The sequence below is a fragment of the Anabrus simplex genome, chromosome 2 (assembly GCF_040414725.1).
Source record: "Anabrus simplex isolate iqAnaSimp1 chromosome 2, ASM4041472v1, whole genome shotgun sequence".
Taxonomy (NCBI): domain Eukaryota; kingdom Metazoa; phylum Arthropoda; class Insecta; order Orthoptera; family Tettigoniidae; genus Anabrus; species Anabrus simplex.
The window spans coordinates 766,798,230-766,820,105 of NC_090266.1; the positions used below are offsets into that span (position 1 = coordinate 766,798,230).

The 21,876-nt window shown below is 38.7% G+C and overlaps 1 protein-coding gene across 6 annotated transcripts in view; it reads right to left on the reverse strand.

The window, feature by feature from the left end:
- Window positions 1-21,876, reverse strand: part of LOC136864441 (sarcolemmal membrane-associated protein) — a 700,905-nt gene that overhangs the window by 342,815 nt on the left and 336,214 nt on the right. For all 6 annotated transcript variants that reach the window (XR_010859312.2, XM_067141439.2, XM_067141440.2 and 3 more), the window contains one exon: window positions 17,701-17,836. Coding sequence is in view for 5 of the 6 variants with exons in the window: in XM_067141439.2 (XP_066997540.1) it covers window positions 17,701-17,836 (136 nt within the window). In the remaining variant the exon portion in view is untranslated. The remainder of the gene's footprint in view (window positions 1-17,700; window positions 17,837-21,876) is intronic.

The following is a 21,876-nucleotide window of genomic DNA, read 5'->3' on the forward strand; positions in this document are numbered from 1 at the left end:
ACTCCAAGATGGCTGTGTTGTGTGAAGCTCCCAAGTGGACGGCTTGGCAAGAAGGGAAAGCGAATGCAATGGAGCCTGACTCCGGTGGTTAAATGATGATGTTAGGGCTAGGCCCTGTTATTCTTTTGAAAGTTATCCAGTGTGCTCCAACCTTAATATTTTCTTAATGTAACATGTAAACTTGGTGCTGTGAGTTAACCATTATCGGTATGAAAAGTTTTAAGTGTCTTGTAAGTTGGATATCTTACCTCCAAGTAAGTACTGAAAATTATAATTTATTGAAGGGATTCCGTTCGTTCAGACACTAGAGTGAGTAATTTCATCATGGACGTGACCAACATCATAAACGCAACTTTTGGTATAGTGTAACCTTGTAAGCAAAATTTGATATATATTTGAACTGAATCCGTTGGAAAAAGAAAATTAATGTAATGTAGGGAGATCGGGATCACTAGTTATGCGTCTATGAGGTGGTATTTTGTGTAAGTGATTTTATCTTATGGTTTTGTCGGTGTGCATTATTGCCAACTGTTCTTCTTGATGTTCATAAGGATGATGAATAATATTATTATTATTATTATTATTATTATTATTATTATTATTATTATTATTATTATTATTATTATTATTATTCTTTTAGTAATTCATTTCGGTGCGTGTTTTCTCCCTTAATTTTTCCCTGGTTGGTGGTATTTGCTGTCTGATTTTAGTCCTATTGCCTTCGTGGCTGATTATTTGTACGTGATTATTATTGCATTGTTCCGGGCGTTAATTAATGACACCTCATATTTGCATCGTAGCGCAATCCAGGGCCCCCTCTGTTCTAAAGTATGTAAGCTGCAGGGGAATTGATTAACTAAAGCTAATGTAAACTGGTACTATCACCTCTTGGATAAATAATAATTATTATTATTATTATTTTTAATAACTTAAAATCTTAAAATTGAAATTTGCTGGTCGAAATTAAGTTTAATAATGGGGGTCTTCTTTCGTTGTCTTATAACATTTCTCCCATTGTTTGTGTTCCTTGCTTTTGTCTTTATTACGTCATGTCATCCCTTCTTATCTAATCTGATGATACGTTATTTTTTTGGGTGGCTTTGATGATTATAATGGGATCTTGGCTTCGTGTCGGTAACTGGTAGCTCCTGTTGTGTGCTTCAGTGTTCTATTATTATTATTATTATTATTATTATTATTATTATTATTATTATTATTATTATTATTATGTGCGCACCGTTAATTGTAAATTTCCTTTAATATACTTCTTTTTGTTGGGGTTGCTGTGCGCTATTATTTTATTGTTTTCATCTAGCTCGTTTCTTTGGTGTAATGTTAATTCGCGGTTGGAGCCACTATTTTTTTTCCTTTTTCGAGTGTCCATGTGTGAGTCTTGTAATTTAGCATTTTAGTAGTGTAGCAAATTTCAATTTTAAACAGATTTTATATCGCGGGCCCGCACATCGGTTGCAACCAAATTTTAAAATAAATTTTGATCTTTCTGTATGTAAGGTAATGAGTTAGTAATGAATTTTCAAACCTTAATTTTGGTGGAAGCCTATGTTAATGTGAGCTTCATTTCATCTTAATTTCAACTTTATTTTAAAATACTGTTTCTCTCATTTAGTTTAATTGCATTTTAAATTTTTGGAAAAAGAAATATATTACTTAGTAAATTTTCTTCATTTTAAATCTATCTCGTGTGTCATTTAGTAGCTAGCAATATTTACCTGGCAACCTGTCAAAGTTATGTAAGACCCTGGCCTTTTAATTCTCGCCTTTGCCCTCCACGCTTCATATTTTATGCTACTGCCCTTACGGTAAGTATTGTGCTTGTTTTCTTCTTGATGTTTGTGCTTTTCATTTGGATGTTTTGTTTACTAATTGGTAAGGTTGCACTTACTCATCTTTCCACCCTGAAATTTAATCATCACAAACACTTCCTCATAAATTGTTCCTACTGCCCCCTCATTTTTTTCAATATTCCAACCTACTGACCATATCAAAGACTTTTCCAGGTCAATCGCTGCTACATATAATTTACGCCCTGCTATCCTCGTACACTTTGTAATCAAGGTGTCGAGAATCCAAATATTAACGACTGTGTTCCTTCCTTTCCAAAATCCATTCTGAAACTCAGATATCCTCCCATACTGTTCCGCCTAATTTGTTATCCTATTCGCCAAAACCCGTGTACACCTTCGACAACGCGTCTAGGAGTGTAATTCCTCTATAGTTGTTAGGATCATTACTAGCCCTTTTATTTTTATAAATTGGGTATAATACCCCCTTCCTCCATTCCCTCGGAATTTTCCCCCTTTCCAGCAACCTATTAAAAAAATTTACAATGCTCCTCAACATCGGTTCATTTCTTCCAACCTCCTTCCACACACTATCGGAAATACCGTTCACACCTCCTGCTGCCTTGGGTCTAGCATTTTTTAATACTCTCATTACCTCCTGCCTTGTTATCTCCTCATCCAGTATTTGATTTTTTTCTACTTCCAATTCCCTTCCTACATATGACTTGTCTATTTCTCTGCCCAAATACCCCTCTCCTTCTAAAAGCCTTTTCTCCTATTTTATCCCCCTTCCCCATCAGTTTCATTCTTCTAATCTTGTTTATAGACTCCCATATCCCCTCAAATTTCTTCTCTCTACAATATCTATTTATTTTTTCAGCTTCCACCTTCTTCCATCCTCTTTTCTTCTCATTCAATACCTCCTTGTATTCCCTTCTCAATTTACAATATTCCTTCCCTTTTTCTTGCTCCCCCTCCTTCCTAAACTCCGCTAGGGCTCTCATTACAACCTCTCGTTTTCTCCTGCAGTCTTCATCAAACCATCCATTCATTTTGTTCTTTTTCCCCCCTCCTCCATCCCTTCTCCGCACTTTCTTCCCCTACCTCCATACAGGGAGTTCTATTAATTCTAGCACCCTATCCATGTCATTCCCTTCTGCCGCCCTTTCAATTCCTATTCTTAATATTTCTCCCTCCTCTTCCAAACCCCGTCTTAATTTCTCTTTCGCATTATCATCACGGACATACTTCCACCCTCCAATCCTACATCTCTCCCTACTTTCCTCCAGCTTACCCTTCTCATCAGCAACCAAAGTTCTCAATTTTATTTTTGATAGGCATATGTTCAGAACACCTCAAAAATTATTCTCCTTAACGCTATCTCTGAGCTTATTCCTATATCCACTATACTCCCTCCATTTGTTGTAATATACGTCAAATCTCCCACACTATCCCCCTTCATCCACCCATTTAAAATAAATAAATGTTCTATAGCACATAACTCTAATAACTTTTCTCCATAACTATTTACACCATTATCCTTACTCTTTCTTTACAGCCCCCTGCCTGTTTTTACTTATTTCCCTTATACTGGTACTCTATTGCTCACTCTCACATTCCAATCCCCCAATAAAATCATCCTATCTTCTACATACAGCCTTTTAATTGTATTTATTTTTTCAATCAGTTCATCAAAGAAATGTTTATTTGCATAAACTTAATCGCTTGGATGGTTATAAAGCAAGGCCAGACAAATTGCTTCCGAAGCCCCCTTCCCCATTTTTACTCTCAGCCACACTACCCCCTCCACCCTACTCTGTAACATCTCCACCCATTCAGCTACCTCATTTCTTGTTAGAACTACTATGCCCCCTGGGTTTCTGACCCTCTTCCCTATTTTTTTCCTTAACACATTAACTACTCCATACCTGTCCCATGTAATTTCAACCTCTTTCCCTAACCACGTCTCCACTAGAGCAATAATCCCCAGATCATTCATTAAATCCAGAATTTCCCTATTCCCTAACTTCCCCATCAACCCCTCAATATGCAGCACCCCTATCACCATCTCTAGTTATTTATTTCCTCCCCCTCCCTCTCTATGCTTCTGCGTTTCACCACTTCGCCCCTTACTTCTCGTAATTCTTCCTTGTGGCTCCTCCCCATCCCTCTCCACTTCCCTCCCTTTCTTCTCTCCCCGCTCCTTCCCCTTTTCTGTGACAACGCCCTTTTGCCCTCCCCACAGATCTTTTAAACTTAACTATCTCCCCTTATTCAATGCCTGATTTCTCTCCAAGTTTCTTTCTACATCTCTCTTATTCAGGGAGGTTGAGTCACTACCCTGACTCCTTTTTCCTCCCATCACCTCTTCATTACCTGAACTCACTTCACTTCGATCTAGTGTCATATTTGTTGATTCACTCATTCCTGCGTTGTTCTGCCTCACCAAGGTCTCTGCAATCCCCGCCACCTGACCGCTGACACCACAGTCCCGTCTTCTCTCTTCCTTCTCCCCACTGATGACACCCAGCTCTCGATTTCTGCAACTCATTTCCTCCTCACATTTTTCCATCCTCAGCAGTTCCTCCTGTGTCCACGATCAGGTCCAATTTCTGCCTGAAGTCACCAAACACTTCCCCACTATCTTAGCTCACAATCCCTGCGCTCTAGCCCGCCACATATGCCGCTTTAAGATCTCCAACCGCATCCTGCCTTCTTTCTCTGTCTCAGCCTTCAAATAAATGTTCGACCCTTTCAAATTTCCAGCATTCCTCAGAATTATATCAGCCATCAGGGTTGAAATTAATCTCATCTTCACCTGCCTATAACCCTTGTTCCTTCTTTTACTATATATATCATCTATATCCACTTCAGAGAAGTTCATCTTAATTTTATTCGAAACTATGTCCACCACTTTCAGTACTAACTCCACTTTTGATTCTAATCCTTCCTCTGGTACACCATACATAAACACATTTTTTCTGACTGATTCGTTCCTCACCATCTACACTTCTCTCTTCGTTGCTGTCAATTCCTCTTCCAGTACCAACACTTTCTTTTTCAAACTCCCTACCTCATCTTCTATCTCCACTAACTTGTCATTTCCCCTCCAATTTCCTCTTTTATAAAAAATTTTAAGTCCTTCATCTCCTTCATTTCTTCTCCTTTGCTCGCTTTCTTCACCACTCTTTTGATCTCTTCAAGTTCCTCCCAACCGAATGGTCCCCAATTTGTACCTGGGTTCTTTTCTATACCTCCTACCACCAGCAATGTCGCAATAACTGTCACACACAGCACAATTTCCAACAGTCCTTTAGAACCACTAATTTCTCTCACTCTCTCTGCTCCACCTCTCTTCCAACACCACCTTGCACCATGCCATCTTCCAATTCTTAGCCTGTATTGCTGTAGCGTTACTCCCATCTTGCAACCTCCGCTCACCCACACGTCCAAACTTCCCTCTGTCTTGCTCGTGAATGCATAGTGACAGGCTGAGTAGTTAGCATGACAATTTTAAATATTTTATCAGGAAACCAATACCCAGGATCCTGGCTAATTTGATCGTTGAGTGTAGGAACAACGGCTGATGATGCTCATAAATGTGGGCGAAACATATCCTGTTAACACATTAATAATGGAAAGTTTTTTTATGTACACTTAAGAAAATGGAAATTCCAACACCATGAAGGCATTGGTCATTTGTGTTGATTTTCAAGATATGGAACGATGCCATGTAGATATGTAAACGATCAAAGTTTCAGACCCATTGGATTGTTGCTACAGGTCTCCCCACGTGATTGGTCGCGGAGGAATCGACTCCAGTATACGGGGGCTCTGGTGTAGCGTAGTTGACTTGCAGTCTGCGCAGTGAAGTATTCCCCATCAAACATGCCTCGACAACAGAGAAGAGCACGCTATCAACAACTGTCGCCGTTTGAGAGGGCTCTGATAATTGGGCTGTGTGAGGCTGGATTATTGCTAAGGACTGTCACTGCACGCGTTGGCCAACAGGCATCTACAGTACAACGTGTATGGCAGCAGTGGTCAAATGAAGGTACCCACACTCGTAGACCTGGCACAGGCCCAGTACGACAGACAACTGTAAGAGAGGATCGCCGCATCATTCGGATGGCCCGGATGGAACCCCATGCAACACCAGCGCAAATTCGAGCAGCTGTGGCACCTCACGTTACACAACAAACAGGTGGTAATCGCCTGCATGCAGCTGGCTTACGAGCCCGTGTCCCTGCAGAAGGTGTTCCATTGACCCCACAACAGCAACATGTAAGGCTGGCCTTGTGTCGAGAAAGATCGACGTGGGTCGACGAATGGCATAGGGTCGTCTTTAGTGATGAATCGCGCTTCTGTCTTGCCCGCAGTGATCGCCGGAATCGTGTGCGCCGACGTACCGGGGAGAGGGGCTGCCCAGATCTTATTGTCGAGAGGCACACAGGGCCAGCACCAAGCATTATGGTCTGGGGAGCTATTGGCTTTAATGTGAAATCACAATTAGTGCTTGTTGAGGGCACTATGTCTGCTCGACAGTACGTTGATAGGGTACTCAATCCAGTGGTTGTCCCTATGATGGTGAACATTGCTAATGGGATGTTTCAGCAGGACAATGTCCGGGTTCACACTGCACGCATCTCCAGAGAAGCTCTCCACGACATCACAACCTTAGAATGGCCCGCCAGATCCCCGGACCTCAGTCCTATTGAGCATGTGTGGGACATGATGGGTCGACAACTGGCCAACCGTCCTCAGCCACCCACAACTCTGGAACAACTGACCTGTGCAGTGCACCAAGCATAGGCCACAATTCCTCAGGAAGCGATCCAGGGTCTTATTGACTCCATGCCTCGACGAATTCATCAATGTATTGCAGCTCATGGTGGACACATCCTGTATTGATTGTTGTCCAAACTTGCGGTCAGAGGGACCTGAAAGTGTAATCATCGAATCACAACCGAACAATCGTCCTGCATGTTCAACTGCAGCAATGTAGCCCCACTTCTTCTGGGTGTTGCAATTTCCATTTTCTTCAGTGTAAATAAAAACCATACTGCATTGAAAAGGTGGACTCTCAAAATGCTTTATTTGAAAGGTATATGTTGCTCAATACGGACCCCAACAAAGAGATGTATAACTTGTAACATACCCTTTAGTCGAGCAGCTCGTCTTCTTTCTCCCAAGTCTTCACAGCCCAAACTTTGCAACATTTTTCTAACACTACTCTCTTGTCAGAAATCACCCAAAACAAATCAAGCTGCTTTTCTTTGGATTTTTTCCAGTTCTCAAATCAAGTAATCTTAGTGAGGGTCCCATACATAGGAACCATACTCTATTTGGGGTGCACATTAAACTGATTGCCTGTGATGTTCAGCTTTATGTCTAGCACCCTCTCCTTTATACCTACACAAGGGCTACTATAGCAACTCTCTATTTATTTGGTATAGATCCTTCTCTAGTATATCCCCAGAAATCTTATCAATTCCAGCTGCTTTTCTAGTTTCAACTTTTGTATCTTATTGTAAATGTCGCTATCATAGGTAAATTTTAATACTTCACCTCCTCTATCTGGACATTATCCTTGTAATCAACAATCTTCACATAGTGCTGATTGAATACTTCTGCCTTTTGAAGATCCTCGTATACACAATCCCCTCGTTCATTAATGATTCCTGGAATGTTGTTCTTGGAACATGTTTCTGCCTTAAAGTACCTATACACACCCTTCCATTTTTCACTAAAATTTGTATGACTGCCAATTATGCTTGTCATCATATTATCCTTAGCTGACTTCTTTGCTAGATTCAGTTTCCTAGTAAGGTCCTTCAATTTCTCCTTACTTCCACAGCCATTTCTAACTATCTCTTTCCAACCTGCACCACCTCCTTAGACTTTTTACTTTTCTGTTATAATACAGTGGGTCTTTACCATTCCTTACCACCTTTCAAGGTACAAACCTGTTCTCACATTCCTCAACAATTGCTTTAAACCCATCCCAGAGTCTGTTTACATTTTTATTTAGCATTTTCCACCCATCATATTTACCTTTTTTAACCCAATCGCATCATTTGATGACCCTAGCTCGTCATAGTTATTCGTGGCACATGAATCAAATGACAAGCTCTGCTCGCGGCGATGCACAGCTGTACATCAATCCATGTAGTTCAGTCACTAACCCACAGACACCACTTGTATGCATTCTGAGCTGAAGTTTACACATGTGGCTTCGGTTTTTTCCCTTTCACCGGGTTCTCACACACTTCCGGAACATGAGATAAGAGAATCTTTTTCCATATAAATTCGCTCTTGTCAGCTGCCATCATGGCGTCAAGCAGATGTGCTGGTGTTGATGAAGAAGGAATAATGAAGCTAATAGATAGTGTTTTAGAGAGTGATATTGAAGGCAGTGATATTTGTGACGCTGAAATAGACCCTGAAGTCCTTAGTTCGAGTACTAGCGATGCGTATAATAGTTCTGATGACACGGAAAGTGATGCAAATAACGATGGTGTGCCGAGTCTTTCGATACGAGCTCGTACCTCGGTACAGACTAACTCGACTGACTGGAACTGGACAAAAAGTGACAATAAACCTGTTGTACATAAGTTTAGTGAATACAGTGGGGTTAGTGAAAACTTACTGAAAAAGTTTGATACGCAGCCACTATCTGAACTCTCAGTTTTTTGTGAATACATGGACCCTTTGTTTGACAAAATATCTGTCAAGACAAATTCATATGCAGCAAAACAGTTGAGCAATCCTGCCAGAAAAAAGTTGAAAGACGATGACAAATGGTTTGAGACTACACCCGACGAAATTCGGGCATATTTTGCGTTAGTTCTACTAATGTCACAAGTGCGAAAGTCAAGAATACAGTTATACTGGAGTAAAAACAGGCGTATAAACACTCCTATTTTTCGTGAAACCATGAGCAGGGTAAGATTTATTATAATTTCACGATTTTTACATTTTGTTGACAATGAACAAGTCGATAGTAGTGACAAACTAAGAAAGATTAGGCCTATAATACAACATTTCTGCTCCAAATTTTCAGAATTATATTTACCTTCACAAGACATTGCTCTAGAAGAAAGTCTAATGAAATTCAAAGGCCGCCTTTCATACGTCCAGTGTAATAGGTCTAAACATTCTAGGTTTGGAATAAAAATTTACACAATTTGTGAATCAAGTTCTGGCAACTGTCTGTCTTTCAAAATTTATGTAGGTGATGATGTAACTGATCCAAGTCTGCCAGCAAGTACAAACGTTGTTCTCAACATGTGTGAACCCTTGTTAGGCCGAGGACATAATTTGTTTTTAGATAACTGGTATTCTTCCCCAGATTTATTCAAAAGGCTATACGACAAGCAGATGAATGTAATTGGAACTGTTAGACAGAACCGAAAAGACATGCCTCGCAATATCAGTAAGACGAAACTAAAGCGTGGAGAGTATGAGACGTGGGCTGTCAACAGTATGTTGAGTGTGAAGTGGAAAGATAACAAGGATGTTTGCTTTCTCACCACTAAACACAAATCAGCTGACATGACAGGGAGAGGCAAACTCAGACGAAAGAGAGGACAAACCCCGAGGGAAGAAGTGATAAAGCTCAAGTGTGGCCTTGAATACCAGAAAGGGATGGGTGGTGTTGACCTTCAGGATCAGGTAACAGCTCTGTTTCCCGTCATGCGACGCACAGTGAAAGGGTATAGGAAAATATTCTTTTACCTCCTAGATATGTGCATTTTCAATTCCTTCACTGTGTATCAGAAGATCACTGCTAGCAGAAAGACGAGCTACACGGACTTCCGAACTAGCATTGCACAGCAGCTACTAGAGACTGTTCAGTTACCGGAGTACTCGATTCGAGGTCGACCTTCAGCCAGCGCCACCCCAACCAGATTACAAGCTAAATCATGGGCCCACTTTCCCATGCGTATTTCCCCTACAGAGCAGAAATCAAAAGTCACAAGAAGGTGTGTTGTGTGCTACAGCCGGGGTAAAAGAAGCAAAAGTTGCTGGCAGTGCAAAAAGTGTGGCATAGCTCTTTGCTTAGAAGAATGTTTTGAGGTGTACCACACCCAGCAGACGTACTAAAATAGCGGCATTGGTAAGTTTATTACTTTGTTATCATGCATGCAAATTTTCAGAAAGGAATATTTACTGGTTGGTTTTGTATGATTTTCTAAATAATAGTGTGATGACGACAGCCGTAGAGCGGTATTTAAACGTGATTTCTTAGTGAACTCCTATGGTATTTAAATGTGAGGCGAATGGGTTAAACTCCCTCATGCCTATTTTATCAGCCAGATGGTACTGCCTTATAGTCCTACATTTAAGACCTTCCTTTCTATCACATTTATTTTTAACTACAACAAAAACAGCTTCATGATCACTAATACCATGTATTACTTTGGTTTCTCTATAGAGCTCATCTGGATTTAACAGCATCACCTCCAGAATATTATTCCCTAGAATATTATTCCCTCTAGCTGGTTCGATCACTTTCTGAATCAGCTGTCCTTCCCATATTAACTTATTTGCCATTTGTTGGTAATGCTTCCTGTTGTTCACATTACCTTCCCAATTGACATTTGGTAAATTGAGATCACCCGCTACAATCACGTTCCTTTCCATACCGTTTCCCACATAGCTGATTATCTTATCAAATAATTCCAAATCAGCATCAGCGCTCCCATTTCCTGGTGTGTACTCCCCAAAGACATCAGGCTGCCAATTATCTTTAGAGATGAGCTCACTAGATCCTTTTAAATGGTCTTGAAAGTTGCATCTTCAAAGAATTGATGGGTATTAATTAAATAATCTGCTTTGTCCATGGATCACAAACAAACTGAGACATACAGATTGTCAATAATGTATCTGTAATTCAATAACAAATGTTTAGTCTCTCTGAGAGGTATTAACATATCCACAAAGACGCACATGAGATGCTGTCAGTTATTTACAGATATTCACAAATTAATACACACATAACCTTAATCACCGTATCACAAAACAAAAACTCTTCACTTGTAGGATATCAACAAAGCCGCCATTTTTAAACAGTTGACAACTGACTCCGAAAAGCACAGAGGTCACACTTTGAAACACCATTGAAAACAGATGACTACTGACCAATTCAACATGGAGACTGCCTAAATCGGCATGTCAGCCACTGTTTTCCAATAACTTACAAACCACAACTTCAGTAACACAACAGTAACCGACCTCACTGTCAAGATTGCCTCTTTACATAGGTGCCTGGCCAGGCATCTAGAAAGTTACCTTACAAAAATAGCTACCTTCTTGAATATTCCAGACTGTGTAATACATAGGTCATAATGTACAGAATATTCTCAATTGTTCTAGCGCCTATACCATTCTGGAAGTTACAGTGTGTTTCACAATTATGGATTACAATTTCTATACACAGGTAAGAGTAAATTATAATAGTAATTTACAGGTATTTACATTAACTGAACTGTTATCAATGTCTATGTACAACTAGGGTGACCAGATATCCAGAGACAAAAAGCAGGACCTGATCGTAAATATGATCTAGCAGCGAACTTAATCGCTAATTTTTCTCGTTCCTGTTAAACGATACCAAGCGTAAAAAGTATACAATGAATCGTACATTATTACTCACTACAGCATAATAAAACTTTTAAATGTGATTTTTAGATGCTATAAAAAGGAAGTGATATGTTCCAATAACAAAAATTACCAAATTTTATTAACCTACTAACCTATTATGCTATTACATTTGTTTACATTACAACACACAGTGTTCAGTGTTACATTAACACATTGCAGTGTGAAGTCACTGTGACAGGCTCTCGTACTTTTCACTTGAATGAATTGTCTTCAACAACTTTAAGTTTCCACGCAGTATGTCATAAAACTCTACGCAGTTATAGTCCAAGTGCACCTAGTGATTACCATGTGTTTTAAATTTTCAGGCTTTAGCCTGGATTTTTCATCTGTCCAAAGATTGTTCTACAGGAGCATTTGTTGCAGGCAAGCATAACACAAATTCTACAATATCACCTATATTCCTGAAGCCAATATTCCTATCTTCAAAGTTAGTGAATATTTCTACCCACCTCAAATTAGTTGGTGTACGAGACAAATTCCATTCCTTTACTTTAGTAACTGTGACATATTCCTTGACATTAACATTCTCATCAAAAAGCATTGTATCACATATGTCTTTCCCAGTGTACTTAAGTATAACATCTAATGACCTATGTACATCACTCCATTCGAACACAGAATTAAGATCTGCCCAAATTAACACACTGAATTCAGAAAAATGAAAAGTCCACTGGTCTAGGTATTCCAAGCAAGTGGAGTAAAATATTTCAACATTTTTCTTGAAATGTGAAACATTAACTAAGCCATCATTTTCAAAGTTCTTTAGTTTAGATTGAACAACTGAGGGTACAAACACACAGTCTAGCCTATTTGAGAGCTTTTTCCTGAGATTCTCAACTACTTTACAAGCATCCAACATAACAACATGTTGCCCCTCTAAGAACTGAATAACACTGTGAAAAATTGCTGCTTGAGTATGCACAAAATTCAACCACACCTCAGACAAGGGATCATCAAAGAACTGTTTGATTACAGTTGGACACCTGCTTTATGATTCAAAATATGATTTCAGGGCCGGATACAACTTCAGTACTCGTTCAATGGAAGGTAACAAGGGAAGCCACCTTGTTCTATTGAAACCAAGAACTTTGGAATACTCATTTTCGACAAAATCACAAAACTCAATCAAGGAGGCCTCACGTACAGTGTAAATGTGAAAATGTGGGTAGATTTTTTGCACTACACTTCGAACACAAACTGGAAGACAGTCCACAACAGTTTGTATTGCATTGTTGACTATGTGAGCACTGCAACCAACACCAACAATCGATTTCTCAAGATACTTCTGCACGATGGAATAAACATTTTTAGAACCTTTCCGAGATGAGCCACCGAAGTTAGTATTAGTGTTGTCTGCACAAAGTCCAACCACTTTACTTTCAAGATGAAAATCATTTAGCGTTTTCAAGACGAATGACGAAATAATGTCAGCAGTTTCCCCTACCTGTTCTCCAAAATCTAACAATTTTACCTGTAGCCCCCCTCCCCCTTGTTGTAAATAAAATAGCGAACAAGAATGGGGAAAAGTTTGGTGGATTTATCATTTGAAGAGTCTGTGTAGACCGAGACATACTTCACATTTACCAAGTCCTTTTTCACTTCAGGTATCGCAAATGGACTAATCACATTAGTGACAATAGCTTCACACTTTGTCTTAGCACACGAATATTTTGGTTCGAAACACTTCTGAAGCAGTTTAGACATGCAGTCTGTCGAGCGAACTATTTGGTTATGTTTAACAGTATGGAATGCAAAACTGCCTTCAGAAGCTGCCAATTTCTGTTCAGCTGACCCCAGTTCAGCTCCTCGAAAGAAATTAGTGAGAAATGAGCTGGTTACAGCAGCACTGTCAGCGAGTTTGTGCTTCTTAGTATCCAAATGTCGTACAATCTCGCTTTTCCCGCCGTTTGCTATTGAAAACAAAGCTGAACATTTGGTACAGCGAACGTCGCTTTTCGATTTATCTGGTACTATAATCGGATAGAGAAACTGTAATTCTTTTCTTTATGTTGTGCGTGAAGAAATGGAGAGTCCCAGGGCGAACTATGCCCTTTTACTCATCTGTTTCCAAGGAATAGCCGTTGAGACAGCGCTTTTCAGGGTGTAATTTAGAGGTATTTAATGGGACGCGTGGTGCTAAAATTTGGAAAAGGCCGAAATTATTTTTAAGGCGGGTCGTATAAGAGCCAAGGGCCCCGGTACTTGTAACGAGTATTAGGCTTCTTGGTTCTAATGACCCGCTTTAGTAGCGAGATGCCCTGATTGGTGGACTGGGCTTGGAGTATTCTAGCCTTGGTCATCTTGGTTAGCTTGTTTATCTGAGTTCTAATAGTCGGAATACGGACTTTCACTGCGTATCTTCCTATTAGATCTCAGAATGGAGGCTCTTGTCATTTTTCTCAGTATCTTATTTTGGAAAATTTCTAATTTTGAAAGTTGATCCTTGGGAATATAGCCCCAGGCCTCGCACCCGTAGAGCAGTATGGGCCTGATACATGCTAAATAGAGCTTTCCCTTGATGGAATTTGAGATGTATCTATTATATAGCAGAGGTTTCAGATTGGCCACATGTGCCCAAGCTCGTTGTAGGGCCTGTTCTATGTTCCCTCGGCATTTAGTACACATTTACCTTTAACTTTCGGCATGATTACCACGGCTAGCTGAAACCACACTACCGGATCATCTGGATAATCACCAGTACCGTTCATTCGTTTAAAACATTAATAATTATATATACCATATTCTGCAAAAGAAATTAAACCATTTATAATGCAAAAATATTTCACAGTATTTTGCAGGATATTTTATAAAAAGCAGGATATTTATACAATTTTCAAGCCTCTTCGCGGACCGCAGGATAGGGTGTTAAAAAAAAGGAGTATCCCGCGAAAAGCAGGACATCTGGTCACCCTATGTACAACACATGTTTCGTAACCTCGCACACAATACGATCATTCAACTACGTAAATAATAATAACACTAATACTTAATGACATAACCTCACACACAAAGTGATTGTATCGTAATAATAATAATAATAAAAATACTGACATGATGTAACACTTCACAGCTATACATACAAGTAAGAACAAGCGGCCGATGACCTTCGATGTTAGGCCCCTTAAAACAAAAAGCATCATCATCATATACAAATGATGATGATGATGATGATGATGATGGTGGTGGTGATGATGATGATGATGATAATAATAATTCAAGCTTGATATCTAGATTAGTTACCAATGGGTGAGAGAATACTGTTTTCAAGTTATACCTGTTATCGCACTTGCAACAGTATATGATGGAAGACTGCTTTATAAATATGTATCAGTACATCAATCCTGAACATAATTTGAATGAAGCAACGGAAGAGGCTAAAGTACTTTTTTATTCTGTCATTCCTTCCATTTCCACAACATATTTAAAGAAGTATGCCATGCAAAGTAACAAACAGCCGCAATCCCCTCACATGTTCTCCACCCACAAGTCCCTCCCATCCTTACATCATCCGACCCCTCCCCATCTGTTTCACACAGAAGCAAGCAGCAGATAGACACCAACGAACAGTTCACATTTAACACCACCTACAGGTGCTCTGAGAAATTAAGAGGGGGTAAGTTTAAATTGGATAACAGGTAAACTATATTTCCATCTTGTTCATTAACTTATATTTTCTTTTCTATATTTTTACACACATCTATCTACTCTACCTTCGGCCACTTTTCAAGATACATTTCTCATTTATTAGAATTCTCTCATACAACTTTGGCTATTTATATGACAACTGAAATTGAAAGATGTCCCTGCTCATTGTATAATAATTCGGCTACTCAATAATATTCACCACTGTTTTAAGAACCATAAAATAATTTCCTGTTAGAAACAGAACAATGTCCATCAACTTTCCTGGTAGTGAAAGACGTATATTTGCCCACTTTGTAATGCTTGTTACTATTATTATGTAATCAAGGTTTGTAACAAGCCAAATGGACATATTGTGATATGATTGTACTTTACAGAAATTTGGACAGAGTTTAGATATACCAATATACATTGCATTTGATAATAAACTTGGACAGTCAAACTAATATTCAATGAGGGTTAAGATAGACTATAAATTGAACAACATATTACATTGTATTTCAAATAGTCATAAACTAGTCTAATAATCATATTTTTAATTGTTCTCACTTACATACAGTAAATGTACGGTATTAACCCTCTACTGCATGAATTATTTTTCGTTTTCGTTTGGTGAAGAAAATTTCAAGCTTTAATGTTCAACATACGCTCAGTGTATTAGATGTACCAGCAATTCTTAACTGGGGCTAATAGCTTAACACTCATATGTGATGTGGATTGCCATTGTTGAATATATATACGATTTTTCACGATTTTACGCTAAGCTTTTAACATTCAAAGACCGAACATTACTACCTACTGGCCATGGGTACGTACTGCAAGGCGCAAGTACAACTTGCAGAACCGTAGGTCGGTAATGTCTTTGAGGTTGAGCCAGAGGTACTCCTGAAGCCTGTGGTAATGTGATGGGGAGGGCCCGCATAAAATAAACGGTGGTTGGTACCTTTGGTTGTAGGGCTGTTTTGTCTTATGTTATGAAAAAAAAAAAAAAAAAACAAGGCATCACTGGGATATGTGTTTAATTGATTGAAGGTGTGCCGTAAAACTACCTCCATCTACAATATATCCATTTATACAGGTGAAAAGTTATTTGTTGCCTAAACACAACAGTATGCAGTAGAGGGTTAATATATATCAGCAAGAATGAAGAATGATAGCTTCATACAGACTAACTAAATTTTAACGAACAATGTGTTAAAATGGACATCATGTTAACTCCCCCACCACCATGTTTTACTATATGTTTTTCCAATAAGTTTTAATGTATGCTAATTTGTATTTTAAGTTTTTATGCATGTTTATCTATTAAGCTGAAAGATGGCCCAAAACAGGGCCAAAGCTACTACTGAATAAAGTTGATCCATGTAAAAAGAGTTGTGTTGATCAGGAAGAACAATCTTTTTAATTCTTTTTTGTCAATGTAAATCATCAACACGGAGATGAAATTAATAAATTATGTTAGATATATATGTTTCAAGCAGTCAGCGGAGAGATGGCGTTAGTAGACGAGTAAGCTTGAATGAAGCTTTTGAAAGAAGGAAGGACCATAATATAAAGTTAAGTTTGCAATCAACAGGGCATATTGGTTCAAATATTCATTTATAGGATGGAATAAATTATCAAGGGAAATGTTCAATGAATTTCCAAGTTCTTTGAAAATGTTTCAGAAAAGGCTAGGTAAACAACTGATAGGAAATCTGCCACCTAAACGATAGCCCTAAATGCAGATCATTGATGACTGATTGATTGACTGCTTGTATAGATTTTGATAATAATAATAATAATAATAATAATAATAATAATAATAATAATAATGTCATTCCATGCTATCTGTCCGCTGACAGCTTGAAAAAAAAAACACACACACACACACACACCATAATTTATTAATTTATTACAATTACTATTGTTATTATTTTTTATTTTTTTATTTTGTGTGACAACATCTGATGTGTGTAGGAAACTGTATGTTACTAAGATGGAGAATAATGTTGTGTATGATAAATGAATTGCAGGAATGCCATTTAGCCAAGCAGCTGGACATTGCTGACTGGTGTAGAGAGAACCCACAGAAGATTGTCAGTCATTATGAATATGTATTACCATGGTTTCCAGTTACAGCACTAAGAAAATACAGAGATGATACATTTCTTACTTTTTTATTTTTTTTTTACATCGCACCGACACAGACAGGTCTCATGGCAACAACGGGGTAGGAAAGGCCTAGGAGTGGAAAGGAAGCAGCCACTACCTTAATTAAGGTACAGCCCCAGCGTTTGCCTGGTGTGAAAATGGGAAAACACGTAATCCATCTTCAGGGCTGCCGACAGTGGGGTTCGAACCCACTATCCCCTGGATGCAAGCTCACAGCGGTACGACCCTAACCACACGGCCAACTCACCCTGTCGACACATTTCTCAGGGCTACAAAACATTCCCTCCCAATCTTAGCCTCTACCATACACATAAGAAAAAGATACCATAATAACGAATATATTCATGAACAAAGTTTGAAATTTAACTTATATTCATCCTATATTACATATGAGAAATATTTTCTGATTCTTTCTTCTTCATCACACATGCTTTACCTGTAACTTTGAGGACAATTCCTCTACTTTCTGCAGCTGTTGACTGTACTTGCGAGCCAATTCTTGAAGGTCTTGTTGACTGCATTCTCTAAGTTCCTTCAGGTGAGCACACTCATCCTCTGCATTTCTTAGAGCCCTGTTAATAATAAAAGTATAGCATTACAGAGTTACTGAAGGACTACTATGAAAATATGCCGGCCATTGGGACTACTATTGATTTACATAAACATAAAAACAAGAATCGAGTCATAAGTCATGGCAACTTCTTTTCTCATGAACAGGAGACCACACGGAAAATCTACGATATGCATTTGGAAATATAGGGCATGAACTTATGCACAGTGCCTGACGACAAATTCTGACTTCAGGAGATTCTCGTAGGAAAGTGACAGAACACAGGCCATTGGTAAACATTGTTTTATTATGGTATAGACAGCAAATACACAAGACTACATACAAAGGACAGGTCTCCACTGGTTACAGAGCTTCGAAATAATCACCCAAGGTTTCCACTGTGCGTTGCCAGTGGTGGGGCAGGCGCTGAATACCATTTGCTGCATGTGCATCGCTAATGTGCGACACCTCTCTCCGAAATGCTATTACGATGTCCTCTTTGTTAGCAAACCGCTGTCCGCGTAATGGCTTCTTGACTTTGGGGATTAGATCATAGTCACACACCTGATGCTTCCCGTAGCTCTGCATGGCAATGGCATGCACTTCTGCTGTGGAGAACTGCTATTTTAATATACGATCGTTGTTCCTGCTTGTTACTTCCATTTTGTGATGCTCTCACTCACACACTGAACTTGGGGGCATGCTTAGACCCACACTGTTGTTTACATACACCATCTAGTGGCATCATACGCAAATACATACCGTAAGTTTCCAAATGCATATCTTAGATTTTCCGTGTTGTCTCCCGTTCACAAGAGAAAAAAAATAGTTGCCATGACTTATGACTCGACCTCCATATTATTATTAACATTGAGCACACAAGCTACACAGGTTGTTGAATAGTTTTGTTAACAGAATAAGTACATAGAGTTAATGTCATTGATATCCTGAGAAGTAAAAACTGGTGACACTGGTACTAGCAGAAGTTACTAAAATCATACCTAACAATTACAATCTTCTCTCAATGACATATGGGAAGAAACGTTAGTCAAGTCATTGTTTGCACAATGGTAACAGATATTACATACTCAAAATATGATTGCACTTGGGCAAAGCAGTGCTAGTACTGTATTTGTTTATAGTAGTTGGTAGATGACAGCAGGGTGAGCAACAGGCATATCAGTGGACCGAGTACAGTGGTCACATGAGTCTCGCATTACTGGCAGGGCATGAGGAATTTTAGAGAAGAACTGGTGAGTGCCACAAACCCAAAGAACAACACGATGAATTAGGAATGAAATGTGCATTAACATTTTAAGGGCAAGAGATGTTAGACTGAAAGGAACCACTTTATCACCAAGGACACATTGGCAGACCGACTGGGCAGTCACAGCTTTAGTGCGCTACTGTACCTGGCAACAGGCCTTGATGATAAAGCACCGGACGTAAAGAAGCAGTGGTTCTTGGTATGGCTGAGTACAAGTACATTCTGAACTTGTAATAACCATAATTTTGGAAATAAAATTTTATTCCCAGTAATTCAACGTAATAAACTTGCAAGGATCATAGCTATTTTGCCATGGTGAAAATTCTTTTTACTTACTTATTACATGGCTTTTAGAACCGGGAGTGTCCACGGACATTTTCAGCTCGCCTGGTGCAGGTCTTCCTAATTAATGCCCATGGGCGGACCTGTGCATCTGGATGCGAGATGATGACGATAATGAGGTTACGGAGAGTGTGAAATCTGGTGTCAGCACATAGCCTACTCCTGTTGAATCACCATTAACAGTGCCATTCGCCCTAACTCCATATGAACATCACAGAAATGTTCGAAAATGAATCCAGACTTCTGGCATGCAGTCTAGTGATTAGAAATTGTATGCCACCACCTCGCCTATCCCACCAGCCAAGATTCTGATGGTTAAATTTTTTCGACCAACTGGACTCGAACCGGCTAACCATGTTGTCCAACCATATAGATTTGAAGCCTTAACAATCATGGACACCAGGCGGTACTCAATACTAAATTTAGAAGAAAAAGTCTGATGCTATCTCAAAGAGAAGTAGACCTATTTTAGATGAACTGTTCAATGTTTGAACAGATTTCATTAAAATTAGCCCAAATTCATTTAATTGATCATTCTCAGGCATTTTTATAGAGATCTTTGTAAGTACTGATCAAACGTTAAAATGAACTTACAAACTGTAGCAATTTATCATAATTAAGTTAGTATCTCTAGTATAACAATATTTCACACCACTCAAACTTATGCTTACAAGCAAGAGTACTCAACTGTTGCCGCGCACATTTTGAATCTATATAGTGTGCTGAACAGATAATATCGAAATATGCATAACATGAAAATTACAGCTACTATGGGCATGAAACATAGGAGCTACGAGCTGCCAAATATAGACTATGAGTACACACAGATTAGTCCAAACGCAGCTGAATATTGTAGAGGGGTGAGCAAATGCAATCAGTAACATTTAAATACTGGAAATAAAATATATTACGCACCCATGGCAGTTCAAGTGCAGAAAAACATGAAGGCTGATAAGTAATCTGTGGTCTAGATATAAACATCTTTCATAGTGAGCACATCGAATGCACTGAACACAGTCATCTTTGAAACATTCTTCTTCTAAACCACTCTCGAAACAGTATTCGGAAGGTATCCGAAATGATCCTGGATGTTCATCTGTGTAACCACATTTGAAGAAAACAAATCGGATAAATTGTATGAAACTATTTGCCGAAAATTGGAAGTGCGCATAAGACTGAATGCAAAGAAATTGTTCTCTTTGCCACAATTCAACTGTGGACGATAACACTATCATATCTATGATGAACCGTACCATACTTCTGAATGGACGGAAAAAGAAAACATCTGCTGGCTGTACCAATCCAGTACATTTTTCAGGAATCAGCTTTTTGTGAAATTCATCATCTTCTGGAACTGTCTCATTGTATAGAGCATCACATTTATTTGCTATACAAGAATCAACCAAAAGAAGAATTTGACCTCTGCTGTGCAAATACGGCTATACACCTGTTCGAGGAACACTTTCAAATCCCGTTTTGTCATGTTTGGTGATTTGCTAGCATATGCTTTCACATTCGGTAATTCAAGTGTCATGCTTACTGGAAATTTCCCACTGGGATCCGAGACAAGAACGTACATGTTATAATCTATTAACTTCATTATCCGTATTGATGATTCATATGATCGCAAATATAAAGATAGGGACTTTCCACCTAATCAATACATTTATTTCTTGTAAGGTACTTAAAATATTTTTACATAACAGTACCAGTTTTGATCCTATTTGTGGGTCATCTTCAGCTGCTGAAGAAACTTCGTCTTAATAAAAACAAGATATAACTTAATATTAAAACATTACTTACACTAATTACGAATGACTAATGCTAAATTACAATGATGTGTTGTGGTAATAAAATATGCTTGAAAGAGTAAATTCGAAAGTCTAAAATATTCACCAGTTCGTTATGACACTGATCTTGATGTTCACTTATATACTCATTCATTCAATCTAGTATTACAATGCTGACACACTTGTTTTAAATTAAAAACGTCTTAATGCTGAGTTAATAAAACATTACTTGTACTAACTACGAATGACTAATTCTAAATTACAATGATGTGTTGTGGTAATAAAATAGACCTGAAAGAATAGCTTCGAAAGTCTAATATGTACATCGGGTGTACTGGCAGGAGCTCTTTTATCTGGTACAATGAACATGTCAACGCTATAAACATAAACAGTTTTCATCCATAGGACAACATATAGAAGAATATAAACATAAATTTTCTAGTATCAAAAATGACATGGAAATTTAAAACATAAATTACGAGGGCAGTGTACGGCGCACTCCCGACAAACACATAAATGACAGACCAAGACAACAAGTAAGTAACACGCATATTCAACTTTAAAACACGTTCCATAGACATTCTTTAACAGTAAAACTCTTTTCTTTCTTCCACCTAGATTACCTGACACAGTCCAACAGAGTGTGATTATGAAGAGGGGATA